This window comes from Cataglyphis hispanica, chromosome 7, assembly GCF_021464435.1.
Source record: "Cataglyphis hispanica isolate Lineage 1 chromosome 7, ULB_Chis1_1.0, whole genome shotgun sequence".
Classification (NCBI taxonomy): domain Eukaryota; kingdom Metazoa; phylum Arthropoda; class Insecta; order Hymenoptera; family Formicidae; genus Cataglyphis; species Cataglyphis hispanica.
Genome location: NC_065960.1, coordinates 5,890,653 through 5,911,517, shown reverse-complemented (window position 1 = coordinate 5,911,517; position 20,865 = coordinate 5,890,653). Strand labels below are relative to the sequence as shown.

The 20,865-nt window shown below is 34.2% G+C and overlaps 1 protein-coding gene across 2 annotated transcripts; it reads left to right on the top strand.

The window, feature by feature from the left end:
* Window positions 1-322: 322 nt before the first annotated feature.
* LOC126850851 (uncharacterized) lies at window positions 323-18,128 on the top strand. 2 transcript variants are annotated; one of them, XM_050594248.1, is made up of 3 exons: window positions 323-1,102; window positions 10,045-10,138; window positions 14,970-18,128. In XM_050594248.1, exons 1-3 carry the CDS (start codon window positions 1,061-1,063, stop codon window positions 15,692-15,694), a joined length of 861 nt encoding a protein of 286 aa, XP_050450205.1. In that variant the 5' UTR covers window positions 323-1,060; the 3' UTR covers window positions 15,695-18,128. The 2 variants fall into 2 exon arrangements, with proteins under 2 accessions (XP_050450205.1, XP_050450206.1); XM_050594249.1 differs by lacking the exon at window positions 10,045-10,138 and having other exon boundaries at window positions 324-1,102.
* The last annotated feature ends 2,737 nt before the right edge of the window (window positions 18,129-20,865 follow it).

Genomic DNA, 20,865 nt, shown 5'->3' with positions numbered 1-20,865 from the left:
ATTTTGACATATTTTCATTTTGACATTTCTTCATTTTGGCATTTCTATATTTTGACTTTTCTTCATTTTGACGTATTTTTATTTTGACACTTCTTTATTTTAACATTTCTTCATTTTGACATTTCTTCATTTTGACATTTCTTCATTTTGACATTTTCTTCATTTTGACATTTCTTCATTTTGACATTTCTTCAATGAAAAGAGGAAAAAACCCATCGACGTTCGACCCTGCGCACTCGGTCGGAATCGGGCGAGGGTAAGAGGGATAAGGAAGAGAGACAGAGAGAGACGGAAAAGGACGAGCGTGCGCCGACGACGGCTGTCATGGTGGCAGATCTGCCTTCTGGCAGGAGGGTCTCGACCTGCCAGCACCCAGCACTCGGCTTTACCTGGCAGCGCGCGCGCGCGGCCGTTTAGTGTCTCCGAAGTCGCGCACTACGATGGATCGGGGAGCCGGTAGCGCGTGGTGAACGCTGCAAGAGGTGCCCGAAAACACCTCTCGAAGGAAGAACTCGTCGCGCGTAATATCGTATACGACTCGGTAGAATCGCGCGAAATATTATTTCGCGGCCAGCCATATTTCGCCGAGAATTCTGCGACGAGGTGGAGAGGAGGCGCTGAGCGGTCCCAGGAGAGACGATACGATCGATCCGTCAAAAGTCGTAACAGCGATAGAAGTCTCGGCATCCGCGAGATCGCCCGCCTGCTGACGATGGCAGAGATGTATTGCTCGTGACGTCACGGAATTCCTCTTCGGTGCTGGAGCGAGTGGCCCGCGAGCACTTGTCATCGTGCCTTCTCGTTGCGGATAGCTGATATATATATATTTATATATATATATATCTCTCTCTTTCTTTCTCGACAAGCGAGAGAAGAGATAACGAAGCAAGTAAAGAGAGGAGGAACACGTTGGGTGCGAGAGAAGAGTGCGGAGGAAGATAAAAGGAGAGAGAGAGAGAGTGAGACGGAAGAAGAGTCTCTCTCTCTCACGGAGAAGAGAGGAGTAGAGAGAACGTGGGCGTTGAGTGATTGTTGTCGGTGCTAGTTTCCATCGGGAGTCATGAGGGACACGAGCGAAATGATGGAGGACGCCTTGTCAGAGGTATGTAATCGCCGATATCAATCGGCTCGCATTCCCGCGACTCGCGCGATCTTTCAGGTTAATGTGCCGTGCGCTTCCGCGACGTTCACGAGTGAACGCTTTAAGCTCCCAGAACAAGGTGTTGCCACAGCGCATTTTTATTTAAATCGCTCCGAGAAAGTGCTGTTAACGATGTTCATCGAGCGGATGTCTCTTTCTTAAGATTCTTTCAATCTTTCGAAGAACTGTCTCTTCTTCTCGATAAATATATATTTACGTAATTATTCACAGACAAAAATAATGATTAAAAATAAATTTTAAACTTTAATGGAATTTTAAATTAAGACTTGATATAAATTGAAGAGACATGTCATAAATAGTAATTCTTCTTAATATATTTTTGCCAAACAAAAGTCATTCTGAAGAAAAGCTAAAGAAGACGTAAAGAAAATTCTGTCATTTGGACATGTAAAATATAGCTTTTAAAATTTGCGAGTGTGTTCATTATCTAATTTGAAATTGAACAAACATTATAATTACTAATCTCTTATCGTTAATAAAAAAAAAATAAAATAAAATATGGAATAATATAATGATAGTATAACAATAAAACAATACCGCAAGTGATAAGGATGATAACGAGGACCTGAGATGAGCAAATAGAAAAATCTCCTAACATTTTTACTCCATACTAACTTAATCGTGCTGAATTACAGCGATGTTGATACAGATTGTTTCCACTGATTAACTCACCCGATAAAGCATACAAATAGCACTTGTATGTTGCATATATGTCATTTGTGTCATTGACATCTTAATCGTCAATTTGACGATTTTCCTAGAGTGAAAAGAGTTCGTAATTCGTATAATCCTCATACAGCTCTTCTATTCCCTCCGTCGGATATTCTCGGAAAAATTCGAGAGCGATAATCACCTGTATTTACGATCGCATCGCTGCCAAAACCCTCTTTGCACCTGCCCGAAATCGATTGCGAATTGGCCTTTTTTTATTCGTTCTCTGCCTTGCATGCTCATTCGTTTTTCGTGCGATTGCGCGAAACAAATCCTTGTTTCTTTTTTTTTTTTTTTCTTTTCGCGAGAATCAATGGCTTTGGATAATAATCGCTCGTCATTTCTCTCGATCGCTTTTTCGTTCCGTGTATTAGAAAGCGATACTGTTATATACATATAGAGAGTTTTGTATGTAAAAAGATACGGCGATAGAATATGTAAGAAATTGATCTTCTTGGCGTTTGACATATCAAATTCTGCTCAATGATTAATATTCAATAAGAACCTAATCTACTCTAGCAGTATCAAAAATTATTATTTTTAGAAGTTTCTGAAAAATATTTGAAATTGATTTTCTTTTTATTTTACATATGTTTGTTTTTATTGATATTTAAATGTGTCAATATTTTTAATTCTTGGATATTTAAATTTTTTTGTTCGAACCTCTAAGCATAGAATGTTCGAAAATGCATAGTTTGACAGTATGACAAGATGCTGCTTATGTACAATTGTTTGAAATAAATTTAATCTAGTTTTATTCTGGAGGATATTTATAATAGCAGGATATATTGAATCAAATTTTATTAGAGAAAATGTAGAGATTTTTGTAGAGAATTTTAGTAGAAAAATTATTTGAAAAATAATAAAGTTATTTTAAAACTAGATATTTAAATTTTGCTGAGATTTATTCATTTCTTAAAGATTAGAATAATATTAATTATTAATTTTTTAAATTTTATTTAAGTTCAATATCTCCGCAAAAGTGTCCCCTTTTATTAAAAAAAAAAAAATAAATAAATAAAAGTCATTCGATCCATTAATTTTCTAGATATCTGTCACATCGACTTTGAAAACAATGTTTTGAGAAAAACGCATTTAAAGTTTTGCAAGTCTATTTCAAAATTCGCGCCATCCTATTCAAAGTCTTATAACTCCGTCAAATTTTACAAAAAAAATTTTCGATAAAGTTTGAAGGATATTCTTTTATACTTTCAGAAAATATAAAAAAGAAACATTGATTTTCTTTGACCCTTTAAAGTAAACTGGGCTCTTAAATCTCCATTTGAGCAAAGAGCTCGCGTATCTACCAGCAGCGATAATAATTCTGATTCTATCCGCGCGATGTGCGCGATTTATGGGACGCGAGGGTGGATTATGGTGGCAACTCTTTTCCTCTCAGCCGCACCGTTCGGTGTGTTCCGAACCCAGCCGAGTGTTATTAATGGTAGAAAGGGACGCGTATATCGATTTAAGCGTCCGTTGTTATTACCCTCTTTTCATCCGACACTATAGAATTACATCGATCGCTGCCTGAGAAAATCATCATCTTTATCGCAATGTTTTCTTTCCTCTCCCCCCCCTCTCTCTCTCTCTCTCTCTCCCTCTCTCTTTCTCTCTTTTATCATCGCGTGCATTTTGATCGCGGTAACTGTAATATCGTGTTTACGAATCTTAGATCTGCTTTATGAATTCTAAGCCCTCTTTTCTCTCGTTTGCTCGACGTCTACTTAGTTATTTATCTCTCAACTTCGATCTTTCTCTCTCTCTCTCTCTCTTCGCGCGCTGCGAGTCATCTCGCCGCGAGAGTTTTCTCGTTTAAAATTCTATCGGAACGACGGATGGGGGCGAATTAGAATTTCAAATTGAATCCCATTGCGCCCTTTTCTGCAGTTAACTGCATTCCCGATGTCCATGCGCTCCTACGGAACTTTGAGGGAAAGAAATATCTTTCGAGAAATGCAATCTTGCATAAAATGTAGGGGTTGCTCTCTCGGTACTTCGTCTGCTTTCTTTTTTCGCCGTTTCGATATTCGTATATTTATTACAACGAACGGAATAAATCTCGAGTTTGCTTCAACAATTCTCTGAAACTTTGATCATTTCTCCTCCAAGTTCTTCGCTTTACGATTTCTCTTACGTCTTACAAGTTAGCGGAACAAAATGAGCAGAATCAATTCTAATGTAATTAATATTTGTTGCTAAAAAGTTGCCAAAGAGAAAAATTTGTTGCTCTGTAAGTTTCTTTAAAAAAATAATGTTTCGCTAAAGGAAGGTTCCAATTAACGGATTAATAAAATATGCAGAATTGTTATTAAAAGATTGCCAAAAAAATAACAAATAAAAATATTAATTAGAATTGATTCTCCTTATTTTGTTGCGCTAATTTACAGATAGGATAATTATTAGTAGGATAACATGATTTCTCTTTTTTCTTTACGTTATCTCTCGTTAAATCCTGTTCGAATTTAATTTAGAATTCTTTTAGTATTCTTGAAAATGAGAACGGCAAAAAGTTAGATCTTGTTCTTACAAAGATGAAAAGTTTATATTAGATTTTTTTTGCTTTTCATCGAATACATAGAGTATCTTAGAAGCATTAATCTGATTGTCATCAAGCGGTGATTATTACTTATTCATTACGATTTATTTGTTATTTATTTTTTATTATGATTTATTTATGACTTATTTTTTATTGCGATGTATTTATGATTTCTTATTATGATTTATTATTTATTTTGATTAATTTATTTATAATTAAAAATTAATAATAAAAATAGAAATAATGATTCATGAAGATATTTCTCTCTCTCACACACACACTCACATACACATATTTTCGACACAAATAAAACATGATTAACTATAGTATAACTGACTCGTAAAAATCGATTTATAGATTTTGTATTTAATTATAATACCAAGATATATTCGAGGATCAAACTCAACTCGAATGCCGCTCGCGTATCGTTTACAAAATATAAGCAATTCATTTATTCATTCATGTCTCCGTTTAAATCTCGAGATACATACGACTCCGTTGAGTTTTCCTCGAAATTCCCTGTACTCTTTTAGGACCACCCATTTCAAGTCGCGCGGCGCTCTTTGAATTCGGAATCGTCTCCTTGGCACCTTACATCCGTTCGCCTGGCAACCAACGTGGAGATGACTGCACCGAAGTGGTCAAACGTGTCCCTTTACTAGCGTACTGTACGTGCTGTAGTTATTCTGCCTTCTCGTTCTATTTATATCCCTGTGTCTCGATAAAGACGAGAGAGGCTGAAGAGAAATACTCGTTGTAAGGATATGCATATCCGAGCGAAATCGAATAGATTCGTCTCCGGGAGATTTGTCTCTTTTCTCAAAGTGTCCAAGTCGATCCGATCTCCAAGATTCTTAATTACTTTCCCCCTTTGAGAATAAAACTGGCTTTATGAGATTCAATTAGTCTTGTTTTTCTCTTTTTTTTTTTCAAACGCTTGATTTCCGCACAGGGTTTATTATCGTTAATTATTTCAACACTTTTCGAAAGAAATATTTAATATTTTAATATTAATTTAAATATTATTATTATTTTTTTTAATAAATTTATTTTTATTAATTTAAATAGTATTATTTTGTATTTTTAAATTATTTTTTAAATTAATACAATATTATTTAAATTAATAAATTATATAATATTATATTATATAATTAATGTAAATAATATTAATTAAAACAATAATTTATAATAATGATAATTTAAATATATTAGTAATGCGACACGTGTGGTTTGTTATACATATTTGTAAGATGATGGAGTCGCTACTCGGTTTGCGTTTTAATTAGGCAAATTGCTAATTTGCGCGAGACAAAGTTCAGCAAAAACTCTTGCAAAAAAAATGTAAGAGTTGTTGTTTCGCATTGATTTGCATGCCATTTTCGAGGGCGAGATAAAAATCGCTTTTACATGAAAGAGGTGTTGAAAGATGAAGCTGGCAAATCAATTTACCTAATTGAATCGCGTCCGCTTTTATCATTTCCCTGATAGCACAATATATTTTTGGACTATTCTATTTAGCGTCAAATATACTATTTTAAGGATATTCTTATCAAAATTAACTATAAATCTTTGTAGAATATTTTCATGTTAAAAGAATATTTTAAAAATCTGCTCAGAACATTGTATTTAGAACGGTCTCATTTTGAAATTCTATGTAGATTCATAGATTTTTTCGCTTTATTAAAATATTCAAATATTCACTGAAGGATATTTATAGAACGTTTATAAAATAGGTTTGCGCTATCTGGCATGGCACAAATCGATCATTCAAATGCGGTTTGTGTTGATTCAAAATAGATAGATTTATTTTCAATATTTTTTGGTCAACAAAAATGCAATATTAAATTATTTTTATTATTTACTTATTTACTATTAATTTTTTATTATGATTTATTTCTGATTTATTTTTTTATTGTGATTTATTTATGATATTTTTACGATTTATTATGATTTATTTATTATAATTATTTTCGTTAATCAAGAATTAAACAAGTAAATATCCTAAAAGATTTTAATAAAAAAAGGGGACACAAAAATGTAATAATAGAAGATTGTATAATTAATTAATTTCTATATATTTATACATATAATTTTAATTCTGAACGTGCTGATGTAAACATTTTTGATTTTTTATATTTCTTAAATTTTATCACAACCATATATCTCAAATATTTTTTTTGCCGTAATACAATCACTGTAATCGATTATTCTCTACAGTTGGCCGGAGATAACCGGGCGTGTCTGCGACCCGTTAACTAAACACTCGCGTTTTACTCGCGATCGATGGCCCGAATATCCGAATGGCCGTCACGAAGAGGCGACGTCCGTAAATTGTGCGTTTTCGTTTCCGTGTATCAATTGCGCAAACTCATTAAAGCACGTTTATGATTCTTGCTTTACAAAAGTAAATAAATTTTTCTTCGAATTCTCCGAGATTTGCATACATCGGCCAAACGATTCGATAATTGGCAATATGCATCGCAAATGCACCTTACGTTCGGATTGGTCCATTCACCTTCCCGAGGCGAAGCTTCGGAATGGCAAAAAGAAAGAGAGAGAAAGACGACCTCGAGATCTATTTACGCTCCTCGATTTCGCGTATTGATTAAAGTGTAACTTTGGCCGCCTCAATTATGCTCGATAATACGAACGCGATGCACCGAGTCCGAATTTGCATGCGCGTGTCGATTTAATCGAAGAGACTTAAGAAAGAATATCAAACGACAAAGACGTTATCGGAGCTTTTGCGTTTGCTATATTTTAGCCTTTCCGTTCGATTATCTCCTCGACGATCCGGAGGAAGCCTTGACGGCGAAAATTTATACACAATGCAAAATCTTGTTTTCACTTCTCGTTTGCATACACCGATTATATCGCGATCCCTTGATCTCGCCAAGACGCAGATCAAGCGCGCAAGTTCGAATATCCGCGCTCGTTTTACAATAAATTTCCATATCGATGCAATTAGCGACGAGAAGTCGCGAATGTATCGATTCGAAGCATTATTAAGTTATGACTATAATTTTTATCATTAAAATTTATTTTTCATTAATGGCGATAATTATGTATGCAACGAACGAGACGAAGTCGATCGAAGCTTTTTTTGATATTTTCAGTACAACTATTTTCGATCTTAATCGACGTTAGAATGACTTGGGCGTGAAATCTCGAGTAATGCATATTAATTTATACGAACCGGTGTGCGCGTTAAATACATTGTTGCCGAAGCTATAACCGAAGCTATAATTTGATCCTATTATCGCGGAAACATCGCTAACATCGTCGGTCGTATGTATGTAGGTCGAGAATATTAATTACACGATGAATATTTAATCGCGATTGTATGTAGGACTTTAACCAGACTTTACATTTCATCGAGTGGAACTCGGTTTAAAACTGCAATGAAAGATCGCGCAGAAGGTTGATCGTTTCCATTTTTCTATCTCCTTTCTTTTGCTTCCTCATAAAGCGTTGTTTTCATGAAATTTTTTTTTTTTTTAATTTTAATGCCAATGTATTCAGAATGTTCTGAAACGTCAAAAAATTACATTTTTATTTTTACAAAATGTCCGTATGCGTGTGTATGTGCATAAAAAGGATATGCTTCTCGGGCTAAATTTTTTTATATGAATAGAGTATCATTAAAGGTTGGTTGGGTATTGAATTTGGTTAGGATCGGTGAAAGGGATTATTTGTTTTATAAAATTTTGAATCTTTCAAAGAAAGGGTGTTGCTCTAACTTCCGCAAATTTTGAGATATCGGGCTAAATATTTTTACATGAGACATATTTATTGATATTATAAAGGGAAGGAAATGAAATTATGAGGAAGCAATGTGCAAGTTTCTAATTTGCACAATTTTGTTTTTTTTTTTATTTACGATGCTATTTTCGTTTTTAAGTTTCCGTCACGACCGGCGGCGCGATCGTTTTAATTTCCATTCCGCAAACTTTCACGAGTGCGTTCTCGCTTTCACCCGTCCCCGAGGAAATTCATCGGCGTATTGTCGGGGGCAAGAGTTAGTTTCTTCCCGCCAGAAAAACCCTTTTCAATTTTCTTCCTTTTCTTCTCAGAGGAGATGGCTCTTGGCGTAACCTTGGCGTCTTGAGCTTAAGCATTGTACAGAAATCGATTCTCGTATGTTTCCTGCGTTACAAACGGACACGCTCCTTCCACATTTCTATACAATGCAATTACTTGTGTTCGCGGTTCCGTTTCCCTCCCGTTTATTGCCCCGACCACTGGGTCACTGGATAAACAATTACAGTTTACCTGCCTGCGTATTTTTTTCGACTCGGGAGACAAAAAAATTTCGAATATCTTGTAAAGAGCCAAGGTCGATCGTAAACCCCTGTCTCTCGGTCGGTAGTCAATCGTTAGAAAAAATCCAAATTGTTAGAAAAAAAGCCGAATATATTGCTATAAGAGAATTTCTATTATGCTTATTATGCCGCGTAAAGCCCGAGTGAAAGTGCTGGCGATTTTTTTTTTTACCGTTTAATCCGTTTATGGTTATTGCTGGAAATGTGCCATGTGTAGAGTTGCACGAACGCCTTGAGGAATTCTGTTAATAGTTGAAAGCTTGATGTAACAAAGATTATATACGTGTGTTACGTAACTATACTAATAACTACTGCTTATTAGAATATTTATGAAGAGATAAATGTATGATACATAAATGTTTTATAATAGATACTAAAAAGTGAACTTTGGAATAAATCTATTTTGGAGTACAATAAGAAGTAAAGAAAGATCATTTTTTTTTAATTTTGATTTATTTTGACATTTAACGTGCAGTTAGTAAATTTGAGATAAAAAAAAAGGACTCGCGATCATTGATGATGAGAGAAACCATCGTAATCTTTATATGCGATAAACAATAATTATTTCGACGAAAGCCTTTCTCGATCGAACGAATTAATAGCGTTTCCTTGCGAATCATTAAGTTTTGCGGCAAATTGACGGTTTGGAGGCAACTCCAAGTATCGTTAATGCGTGCAATATTACACGAAAGTTATATAAATGACGGTATTAATAATGCTGTAGTTACTGGTTTGCAATAATTTACAACACGGCGCGTTGCAAGTCTCGAAATTGATTACGTCAAATTTTGGAAACATGTTCTTAGCAAAATTCTAACTGCTTTTTAATTATTATACTTATCGCAGCTTCGTATTTTTTATCGTATTTATTTCACAATTAATATGATATTTATAATTTATATAAGTTTATTACAAATAATTTAAATACTTTAAGTTTATTACAACAAACAGTAAGCAATAATATAATATTTTATTTTATGAATTAAAATAAAATTTTATCGCGATAATAAAATTTTGTTTGAACATTTTAATTGAATTCCAGGCATGCTCGCAGTTTAATTGTGACGTAATAGAAATCGCTTAAACCGCGAATAGGCACGTTTTAGTGATCTGCGATTCTCTGGAAACAATTTATGGATAATTTCTTTCTCCGCCGACAGTTTCGCTTCAGACAATACGATTGCAATCAAATCGAAGTGATGATAAATATATAAATTTTATCTATTTGCTTTATTGATTTTTCAACGCGATTTTTATAACACGCTTTATATGGAGTAGATTTCTCTTTTTGTCTATATTCTTTTGCGCAGGACACGATGATGGATTGCGGAGGAGATGGTGGAGGATTGGAGGATTTTGTTGATCTAGCTACCGACATTACGGATAATTCCCCTACAATACGAGGTAATTCATTTTAAATATTCGAATTATTCAAATACGTATCCGTTTCTCTATAATTTGATACATCTTATTTTTAACACAATTGCATACAATTGTAAACCTATCCAAGCTCAAAATTATTAAATTAAAGTAAATTTTTTTTTTATACAAGTTACAAAATAAAAAAAATTCAAAAATTTAAAGTGTAGAAAAACTAATGAATAAGGTTGACAATGCATGTGTGTTCATTAATTATATTATATTGTAATATTTTATTAATTTATTAATTATTATATTGTAACATTTTATACTAAATCCAGACGTTTCGATCATTAAATATTAGGATTTTATTTATTTCTTTTATTTATTTATTTTATTTATTTATTTTATTTATTCAGTGAAAAAAATGCAATAATCATTAAAAATATTATTTAATAATTAAATAAATTAAAACTAAATTAAAACTAAAAATATGAAAGCGAGTATCAATCGTAATTTACATAAACTATTTTATTTTATTTTCTTAAAATTATTTAAAAAAAATTTAGATTTTCAGAAATATAAGTATTCGCATGCTTTTCTTATTTTTTACTTGTGTGATTTGTGCCAAAATGAAAATAACGTCTATAATACAAGCTTTATTAAGTGAAGCACGCATAAAATGCGAGTTCCGAACAAGATAATTATGTTTACGCGTTACATCAGCTCTTCCCCTGTCGTTTCTAATTACATTGTTGTTCAGTTACGTAATAAAGCACATATATATCTCTGCCATGTGTCACTGTCCTTTTTGCGAAATTCTATCGTAATATGGTACAAATTGAAATCACCCATGAATACGGGAAATTTTCCTTCTCTCTTTACTCTTTTTTCCTTCTCTCTTAGTCTCGAACACAAAGTAGTAATATTTTACGACGTCGTAAGGGAGCATATACCTGTCCCAGTGAGATTCTCGTGCCCTAGAAAATCTTTACTCGCGCCCCGTTATAAAAAGAAGAAAAAGAAAAACGTCAGCGGTGTTTCTTATAATAACGTTGGATGCTGCCGTTTTCCCTCAGCGGTTTTTTCGAGCGTGAGAATAGCCGCACTAATTTCTCTTTGTTAATAAAACGTTAGAGAGTTGTCGTCATTTTGCGAAAAAATTGTTGGATTAGTCGTTTAATAGAATCAAAATATATTAATTGAATTTATGTTTTCACATAAAATCTTATTACACGTTTTAACGCATAATAATTTTTATAAATTATAGAATATAAATCCTATACAAGAATATTTCTCCCTTAAAATTTTACTTTTCATTTTTTTTGTTTCTATGTAAAAAAAAAACTTGCTTCTATTTGCATGAGAAATCCAATTAACTCACCGCGAATTGGGAGATTTTCATAGCGATAAAATGATTCGCCAGAAAGCGCGACGGGAATGCAATCTTTTGCGAGTCGCTTCGATTAAAAACTTTTAATAAGGCGCAAATGACGTAGATATCGCTCGGTGATGGCCGGTGTACAATCGCGCAACTTTGTATTTACTCGCGAAACGAGTGAGCCATTAAAATTTATTAGGTCGATGTCATTAATCACGGAATATAAGTCAGCTACTGCTCGATGGAATAACTTTGTGTCTCGCCGATCTTCTTCCGAAATATATGAATTCTCTATGCTAATGTCGGCTTTCTGTATACGCGCAGCTACAGGAATTTCTATTCACCGACGAGAATTATGGCCCTCTCTCGACGGAGCAATTTCAGGCGATATCGTTGAACAGTATAAATCGTAATGTCACTCGTAAATAAATTTACGATCGTCACGATGAGACGCCAATTGATTGGTCACGATAACAGTTGATCCACACATAGTTTTAACGGTGATATATTACGTCATTATTGCCGATTGAGAACAACAATTTTTTATGGCTGCGAATGGAGATGTAAAAAAGCCTTTTTTTTCTAATACAAAAAAAAATACGTTCGAAAAAAATATATTATTTTTTGTATATTTTTGGTTAATATAATAAAAAAAATTAAATTCTTGTGTTTTTAATTTATCTTTTTTTGAAAGTAATTTCAACGGGACTTTTGCGGCAAATTACATGACGAAAAATACGAAATTTAAATAATTCTCAGTTATATAGATGCATAATAAAAATGTTTATTATGCATTCATTAATCCATTAAGTTGTTTTCAAAAAATTAAAATAAAAAAAATAAAAAAATTAGTTTTTAATTTAGAAGATTCTTATATTTGTGAATTGACGGAGGAAATCAATTGTGTATAAAAGACATCGGTACTTTTTAATGATAGCAAAAATGTTACAAAAACTATATGAAAAATTTTTTTAAGATAAATGAGGCTGTTCATTTTTTGCAAAAAAACCCATATTTTATGCGAAAAAGACATTTATATTTATTTTTATTTTTAATTGAAAGTTAGGGTTTGCGTGAATAGAGACGCATCGAATATTTTAGAATTATGGGGAAAAAAGACATTTGTTTTTTTAATTTTTAATTTTAAGTTAGGATTTGTCTGTATAAAGAGCATCGAGTATTTTAAAAACAATATTACATGTTAAAAATAATTATTGTCTTATGTAAGCAAAATACATATGTATTATATGTATTTTATGTAAATCATTGAATAGAATATACACATCTTTTTATATATGCATACAATACATATTCAATAAGTTGTTGGAATAATTGGTGCATAACAATCATGGCATGATACCGTAGCAGTTTACTATACCCTATGGTCCATATATAATTTTTTTGACTAGAAACAAATGGTTCGTTCGTTAGGCGCCTTTCAGTCCTTTTAAATCGTCGCCTAACCTAACCTAACCTAACCTAATCCAGTCTAACCTCACTACATGTCCCTTAGACTATAGGAGAACAGGGCATTTAAATACGGGTATCCCTGTGGGAACGTCCGGCAAAAAGAGTCGCATTGGCGTCTTTTAAGGAGGGAGGAAGAGAGAGAGAGAGAGATGACTGAAAAAAAGAAAAATCAATGAACTCGCTTTCGCGACTGGTCCAGACTTTTCTATTATCATCAAGAAAGAAGAGAGAACATATACGACGCTTGACTGTTTGAAAAAAGTTGACAGAACACATTCAATGTCGAGAATAAAATATGGAAATAATTTAGACATATACTGACATACATATACATACATATATATGTGTGTGTGTGTGTGTGTGTGTGTGTGTGTGTGTGTGCGCGCGCGCGCGCGCGCGCGCGTGTGTGCATAAACACATTTTAATTTTTCCAATTTTAACCATCTTATTAACGTTAGTTCAAACCTGTTAAAAATAATCAAATTTTACATGTTAAGTTTGTGAGAATTAAAGCTGGAGATTATATTTTTTAAATAAAATTTTTGTACATCTTTTTTTTATTGTCTCAAATTTTAATTTGATATTTATATTTACATTTATTAAATCACATTGCGTTAAATATTTCAAGATTCTTTTAACACTATTCCCAGAATATACATATCTTATTGTTTTGCACTGTTTTGCACCTCTCCTTATCTTCGATTAAATAATCTTTGTAATTACACCTTAATTGGCTCTCTGATGTATTATGTTTTTTTTTTTTTATTCGTATCCGCGCCCGAAGGTACAATTTAATCGATCGCCACCTTCCGATCGAAATCGCTCCCGTTCCCAGGAACAGGTATCTTCAACTTACCCTCGTCGAACGACCTTTTCGTTTTCGCGATGGTGTGTGAACGGCGTGTTAACGCACACATATATATGATGTCGATGTGCCGCATCGCATTTATAACACACATACAGGCACATACATACATGTCGCGCACAAACGAGGGAGATGAGAAAGAGGAGAGACTCGTGCGAAATTCGGACGATTCGCAGGGCGGCGGATATTACGCGGGGTGTTGGTTTCGGACGACAGGTAGTTCCCGTGGGACGTTTATGGGGCAGGATTCCCACAGGACCGGGCAAAACCGGGCCGTCGACCTCGCGACGGTCTCGCTCATCGAATCGCGCGCGGTCCGGTTGTTACAATAACGGCGCTCCTTCTTCAGTCATTCTCGATTCAATATCAAGCGTAATGAATCTGCAAAATCTTGATCTCTTTTGAGAGAGAATTTTGAATCTCGAGACCGGCATCCGGTGACGTGGTTCCCGCGGGGTGAATCCTTCCATCATTTCCAGAACTAGACTTTCTTCTCTGTTTTTTTTTTTTTCCCAAAAATGATCCAGTCTATTTTAGGAGGCTAAAAAATCGATTTTTTTTACATTTTCTTAGAATGATGTTTGAAGAATATATTTTAATTTTTAGTAATTTTTATTAAATTTTTTTAAAATTTTTAATACATTTTTTAATTTTTAATTTTAATTTTTAAAAATTTGTAAAATTGACAGAATTGTAGATTTTGAATGAAATGGCGCGAGGGTCTTGAAATCGGCCTGCTTTTACGGTCGATTTTTAGAGATAATAAACCTGAATAGAATTTATATAAAAAATTAATAATTAATATTTTTCTGACCTATAAGAAATAAATGAATTTCAGCAAAATTAAAATATTTAATTTTGACATGACACTACTTTCATATTTTTTAATTTTTTCTAATAAAATTAAGTTTTTCAAAATATCCTCTTTTAATTTCCTTGTTTTTTTGATAAATATATTATATTTTGATCTCTTAATATTTTTCTCTTTAGAGATTTGCAAATTGTCTTGGAATTTATTTCGTTAATTTTCTTACTATAAATATCTTATCTATTCAGAGTCGGTCTTTTTTCTTTATCGAATAAGCTTTCATCTTTGTTTTAATCTTCGTATTTAATTTCTCTACATTAACAGATAACTAGGTCGTTTGCAATTTGCGTAGATGCCGCCGAGAGGTTACTGACGTTGTTAGGCATGGACGAAGACGACGACGAGGATCTCCTGTCATCATCGGAAGACGAAGGCGTCGAGGTGGACATCGACGAGCTCGAGGACGATGACGAGCAGACGGAGAATACCAAGTTACTTCATCAGCTCGCCGCCTCGCTCGCCCAGGAACTCAAGTACTCTCAGAAACAGTCTTCAGCCCCTAACAATAGAGCTGTGCATCCAGACTCGACTCATAGCGTGGAAATGATACTACAGAATACGAGTTATCTCGGCCGTGGTTGCCTTCAGAATCAAGTGGAAACGTCTCTTCATCAAAGCAACATCGATCGCGAACATTTTTTCGACGAGCAGAACGCAAACTTTACAAAGTTCAGAAACTTTGGAAACTTTCGTCATGATCGCCAGGGGCTACACAGTCGATCCTTCGATTTTACCAGCCTCGATCGTCGCCGGTGGACAGATGATCCGGGAGTTACGCAGGCGGTGAGGACTTTCGGCAGCCAACAGGAGCAGGATCCAAGCTCCTGGGCGACCGGATGGGACGCTTGCGCCACAGAGGCCCTACGATATCTCGTCGAGGACGAGGGGCTGCCGCCTCATCATCCCACGGTCGTTGCCATGAAGAATCACCTGGATCTGCAGAGGGAGAGGGCGTCCGCTCATTATACTGAATATACGGAGACCAAGTCGCAAGACATGAATCTGGTTCTGGATTGATGGAGGTTCCAGGATTAAGGCGGTGAGCGATTAAAGTTATTTCTCCTGCAGCGCGTCTCTTCGGAGAAACTTTCGAGAGCGAGAAATCTGGGAGAAATTAATCTTGTTATTTAAATAAAGAGCGAGAGCATAAAGACGGTGTGTTGTGAGGTCGTTTGTGCAAGGCTGCTTGCTTTCTTATTTTTTTCTTCTTTGAAGAAGAAGAATTGTAATTTTTTTTTCGAGTCACGGTTTTTTATTTATAATATCATAATTAAATAATGCGATATTATTATTATCTCTCTTTTTCTTTGTTTTTCCTCTCGATTTTTGCTATTTTCTTACGCTGCTGAGGCACAATCGAATAGATATCGCTCGATATATTCATTACTTTTGTCGAAACAGTGCATTGATTATTAAACATTCATCTTGAATGAAGCTCTCAATTTAATGTCAATGTAACCGAACATTGATCTTATTTTTATAGTTTTGAGTGAACGCGATCATACGCTGGATCGATATGAGCGCGTTCGTTTTTCATTAAGAACAAAGTTTGACAATGAATATCTTAATCAAAAATTAAGATATATCCTCCTTTTTCAAACAAGCAGTTAATTGCTCTCTGGAAACGTCAAGATAGTTTCCGGCGTCATTAAGAGAAAAAATTTCTATATTCAATTAGGATTATTGTGAACTGTAGAAAAACGTCCGGTGAATCAGAACTAGGACTATTCTTAGAACAAATTCTTAGATTAGTCTACTCTGTAAGTAAAAAGAGCGAGATCGAAAGAGTTGAAATACGATGAGCAGGATAACAGAAAACAGAGGAAAATATTTAAACTCGATATGAGAAAGATATGAGATTAGCGTCAATGATTTCCGAATATTGTAAAATATTCTCGATTATCCGAAACAATTTTTATGGAAAAATAACATTTATAAAAATAACAAAAACTACAATTTCATAAATTATATTTGTGCGAATAATTTTTTTTTAATAATTCAGGAAAACGATTTTTTTTGTAAATTGCTGCATTTTGTCAGCAATTATGCGCAAAACAATTTTTAGATAAATCGTACATGAAAATATTAATATGTCGATAATAGGAAAGAGAGAAACATTTTAATACCGAAAAAATGTTGTACATAATCCGTATAAGAGGCGAAAGATAACGAGAACTCATTGTCAGAGATTAGATAGGAACTTATTCGGTCGTAGATCAACGAATCATTACTAGAAGAGATGTAAAAAAACCATTTTCTTTTTATAAATTTTTCTATAATAGAAAAAAAATAGTTGATAAAAAGTATGTTTTTTTTCATGAAAAACAAATTTTGTTTTTTTTTTTAATTATTCTTTTAAATATATTATTTTTTAAATATTTTTTTATTAGCTTCTTTTATTAAAATTTAATAAAAGAAAAGAAACTAAAGTTTTTATATTTTTAATTAATTTTTTTTCAAAATAATTTTAATGGATTAATGAGTCTTTTGCGGCAAATTACATCAAACTCAACATTCGGATAATTTTCAATTAGATGTACAATAAAAATTTTTATTAATTAAAAATAATAATTACATAATTATATAGGCAATTGGAATACGAGCTACATTTAAAATAATAATGATTAATTCAAATATATTGTCAAAAAAATTAAAAATAATAAAAAATCAATTTGTTGTAATCAAACTATGAAGACATTAAATATCTAAAAAAAAACATAATTTAAAAAAAACGAAGCTTGTCGTTTTTTTTCATTAAAAAGTCATTTTTATGGGAAAAAAACTTTTTTTTACATTTACATCTCTAACTAGAAGTTTGCAAAATTTCATTCTGAGCTCTTCTCGATAATGTTTCTCATTGACGTGGTTCTTCGATAACCAGCCCATAATAAAATAGAAGGAAAGCTGTTCGAATTAAATGCCGTAGACGCGAAGGCTCAATGTGAAATTGTCCAAACTTTCATATTTTGATCGTTACTTAGATCGAACGATCATCGTTGCTCATACGACAAATTGATCGGAATCGATCCGCGGATTGGATCGATCTGGCATTAAAAAAAAAAAAAAAATTAAAAAAAAAGAAGAAAAGTGGAAAAGCTATGATAAATGAAACAAGATAAATAAAACTGATCTTGCCAGTGACTCAAGATCGATGATCGACCTCGATCGTGTGTCACTTGTCGTAGTCTTTATATCATAATCGATCGCGCGGAAAAACTCGAGATATGTATGACCATGAAGCAAATTGTGGAGAATTTTTTAAGAGTTCTTTTTCTTTTTTTTCCTTTTTACGGGAAATAATCGACGTTCCTCTCACGCGATTGATCATATCGAGCAGTAATCTGTAAATATGTATGATATCGTTTTAACTTATACACGACTATTGTTACTTTTACAATAAATCACTGTAGATAACACTGACCAGTAAATAAACAACCGCTAAGTTAATTAAGCCCGTCGTCTCGTCTTCCCAGTCCTTAAACATATCCGAAGTATGTGTGTTCGTAAGAACTCGTATTTCTAAGCATTTTCAACAAATTTAATTTTAATTCTTTTTAATTTTTACATTTAAATTTAAATTTTTTTATTGGATTTTGATTATAATTAAGAGCACAAAATATGAAATTTAAAAGCTCTTCTCTGAAATATTTGGTGTTACAGTGGACATATATACGCACATTTCGTTTCCACGTGATGAAATATAAATGTAACACCTTTATAATAAAATGGAAAATTTTTAATAACACAGTCAACTGAGCTGATAAACATATATATATATATATATATATATTTGATTCTATTTTTCTCAGTATTGTTTGAGAAAGAAGCTGCCGGAGAATTTCTGTTCCAATTTGTCGCGAATGTAACGATATATTACACACATTTTATACATCATTTAAGAACATTAATCGATACCATATATAATAAAGCAAGAGAAATCCAAAGACGAGATTACGTGATAAGGAATTGAGCGCCCAAATTTAACATCCCCGTAACGGCTCGCGATGCGTTGGCACCCGAAGAAGGGGGCCGTACGTATAAAAGAGGGAACTCGTGGATATGGCACGCGACTAACTTGAAAGGAATTGCGCGCCGTCCCTACACACCTTTACCGGGGTCGTCCGGAGGGATCTCTCTACGCCAATGGGGCATCTGGTGTCGGTCCGTAGCACATGCCATGCATCTGCTCCGTCGAGGTACTTTTGTTGTCTTCGACGTTTGCGTCCAGCGAAAAATAAGTCGGGGGGGCAAAGCAGCCCGCCGACTGCTGTTACCAAGTGAATCTATGTGCTTTCTTTCTTACCGTCTCGCAATCCTCGAAACCCACGCTCGTCGATCTCCTTCAGTTCGCCCGCGATCGTTGCCAGAGTCGAGGGAGAAAGACTTGGTTGGTACTCGAAGGAGTCGAGCAACGGGGGTTGCTCCAAAGTAAGATAGATGAACGTGCCCTCTGTCGTTGAATAATTTAATTAGCAAGATACAAAAAATATGATTCTTTTTTTTTTAATTTCACAAACGCCTGTTTTTCGTGACAATTTTAATAATATTACATATAAAATTGTGAAAAAAATTGATGATAAAATTCCGCGACAGTTGATCATCGTATATGATCGACGATTGCGACTCCCCTTTCGTCTCCACTATGGAACATCCTGCCGTTTGGCAGGACGAAGCCTGCGGTTTTTTGACCTTTTTTTTCACCACATGAAATCGTCTCGGTTTTTTGGACGCGCATGGGCCAGCGCGCGGGACGATGGAGGAGGGAGGGCGGTGCACGCGGGCCCCGCGAAGGGGAGAGAACAGCTGTCCCGGGTGGTAACCGTCAGGTGGTATCCCGTCAGTTCGTCAGCTGCGGGGGTGAGAATACGAAAAAAGGGTTGAGAGAGAGGACATTGCGCCCGAGCGGCGGCTAGGTTGACGTTGCATTTTGCGGATCACATTAATCGTAAGAAATTTGACATTTTGATATATATCCTGGAACATAATGCTGGGAGACGATAAATGTGAGAGGTCAATTCTTCACGAGAATAAAAGAGCGATGCACCAAAGTTCGACCATGAAACTGCGTACACGTTTGACAACTGTTTTTTTTTTTATTAGATGAAATTGTTATGATTTAGTGTGAATAGAACAAAAACTCTATTAATTACAGCATGTTTACTCTCCCTGAAAAAAAAACATGGAATTTTCATGGAATTTTATTGGGATTCAGAGAATTCCTTGTAAAATTCTCTCTTTGATAATTTTGAAAATTTTTGTAAATTTTAGAAAGTTACATGAAAAATTTTTAAAAATATTTTTTATTTCTTTATCTGAATTTTGAATAAAAATATTTGAAAGATCAGGGGATATTCGGGGAATGTTTTTACAAGATTTGAGTAGACACTCTATTGTATTTCAATATTAATTTAATTATTTCGATGATTCTTAATGTAACCCTGTATCGCACTTGTCTGTACTAAACATATCCCGAGGTAAGGATAATATTATCTTCTTCCAGAATAATAATAATCATTTTTTCTTCCTCTTCATCCTTTAGGCCGTGCAGTTTTGCCGTAGCTGTGAATTTGATAAAGCGAGGATAATTCGCGTGGAAGCGAAAACGCGCGAGAGACGGAAGAATTATTTATTATTAGCCGATAAGATGTCTTCTTTATTAAAGACACACATCTGCGAGTTTTGTTCATAGCGACACATCGAATTATGCATGCAAATGCGGTAGATAAAACGAAGGGGGCATTTTAAACAAAATGCCACACGCGTGCCGCACGCACACGCATTGTTGCGATTTTTCCGTCCGTGAAACTTTATTGCCGTTTTAATAACGATCGCCACGAGATTGCATACTTCAGCCGTAAATGATGGGGATAATTCCAAGAGAGGCAGATGCGTCGTCCTCCCCCTTTTCGAATGCGCATCCGAGATGCATAAGTCTGAAAAGTAAATTCGAAAACACAGAATACGATAATTTACACATCTTGAGCCGATAATCTTCATTGAATATTAATCAATTGTCAGCGAAATGTTATCTTGCTTATCTAGAGTTCATATAAAACTGTGGAGAATCCAATTGAAATCTGTCAGTCCTTTCGCTCAATTAATGGCCTGATAACAAAATATCAATTTTTGCTTTCTCATGGAGGAAGCTTTGTTTTTGTCGAATTTTTTTTTTTTTCAAATTTCGATGC

Coding starts and splice junctions, on each gene's coding strand:
- LOC126850851 (XM_050594248.1), top strand. CDS start 1,061: ATGAGGGACACGAGCGAAATGATGGAGGACGCCTTGTCAGAG. Junction 1,103..10,044: donor TGGAGGACGCCTTGTCAGAG/GTATGTAATCGC, acceptor TCTTTTGCGCAG/GACACGATGATGGATTGCGG. Junction 10,139..14,969: donor TAATTCCCCTACAATACGAG/GTAATTCATTTT, acceptor CAATTTGCGTAG/ATGCCGCCGAGAGGTTACTG.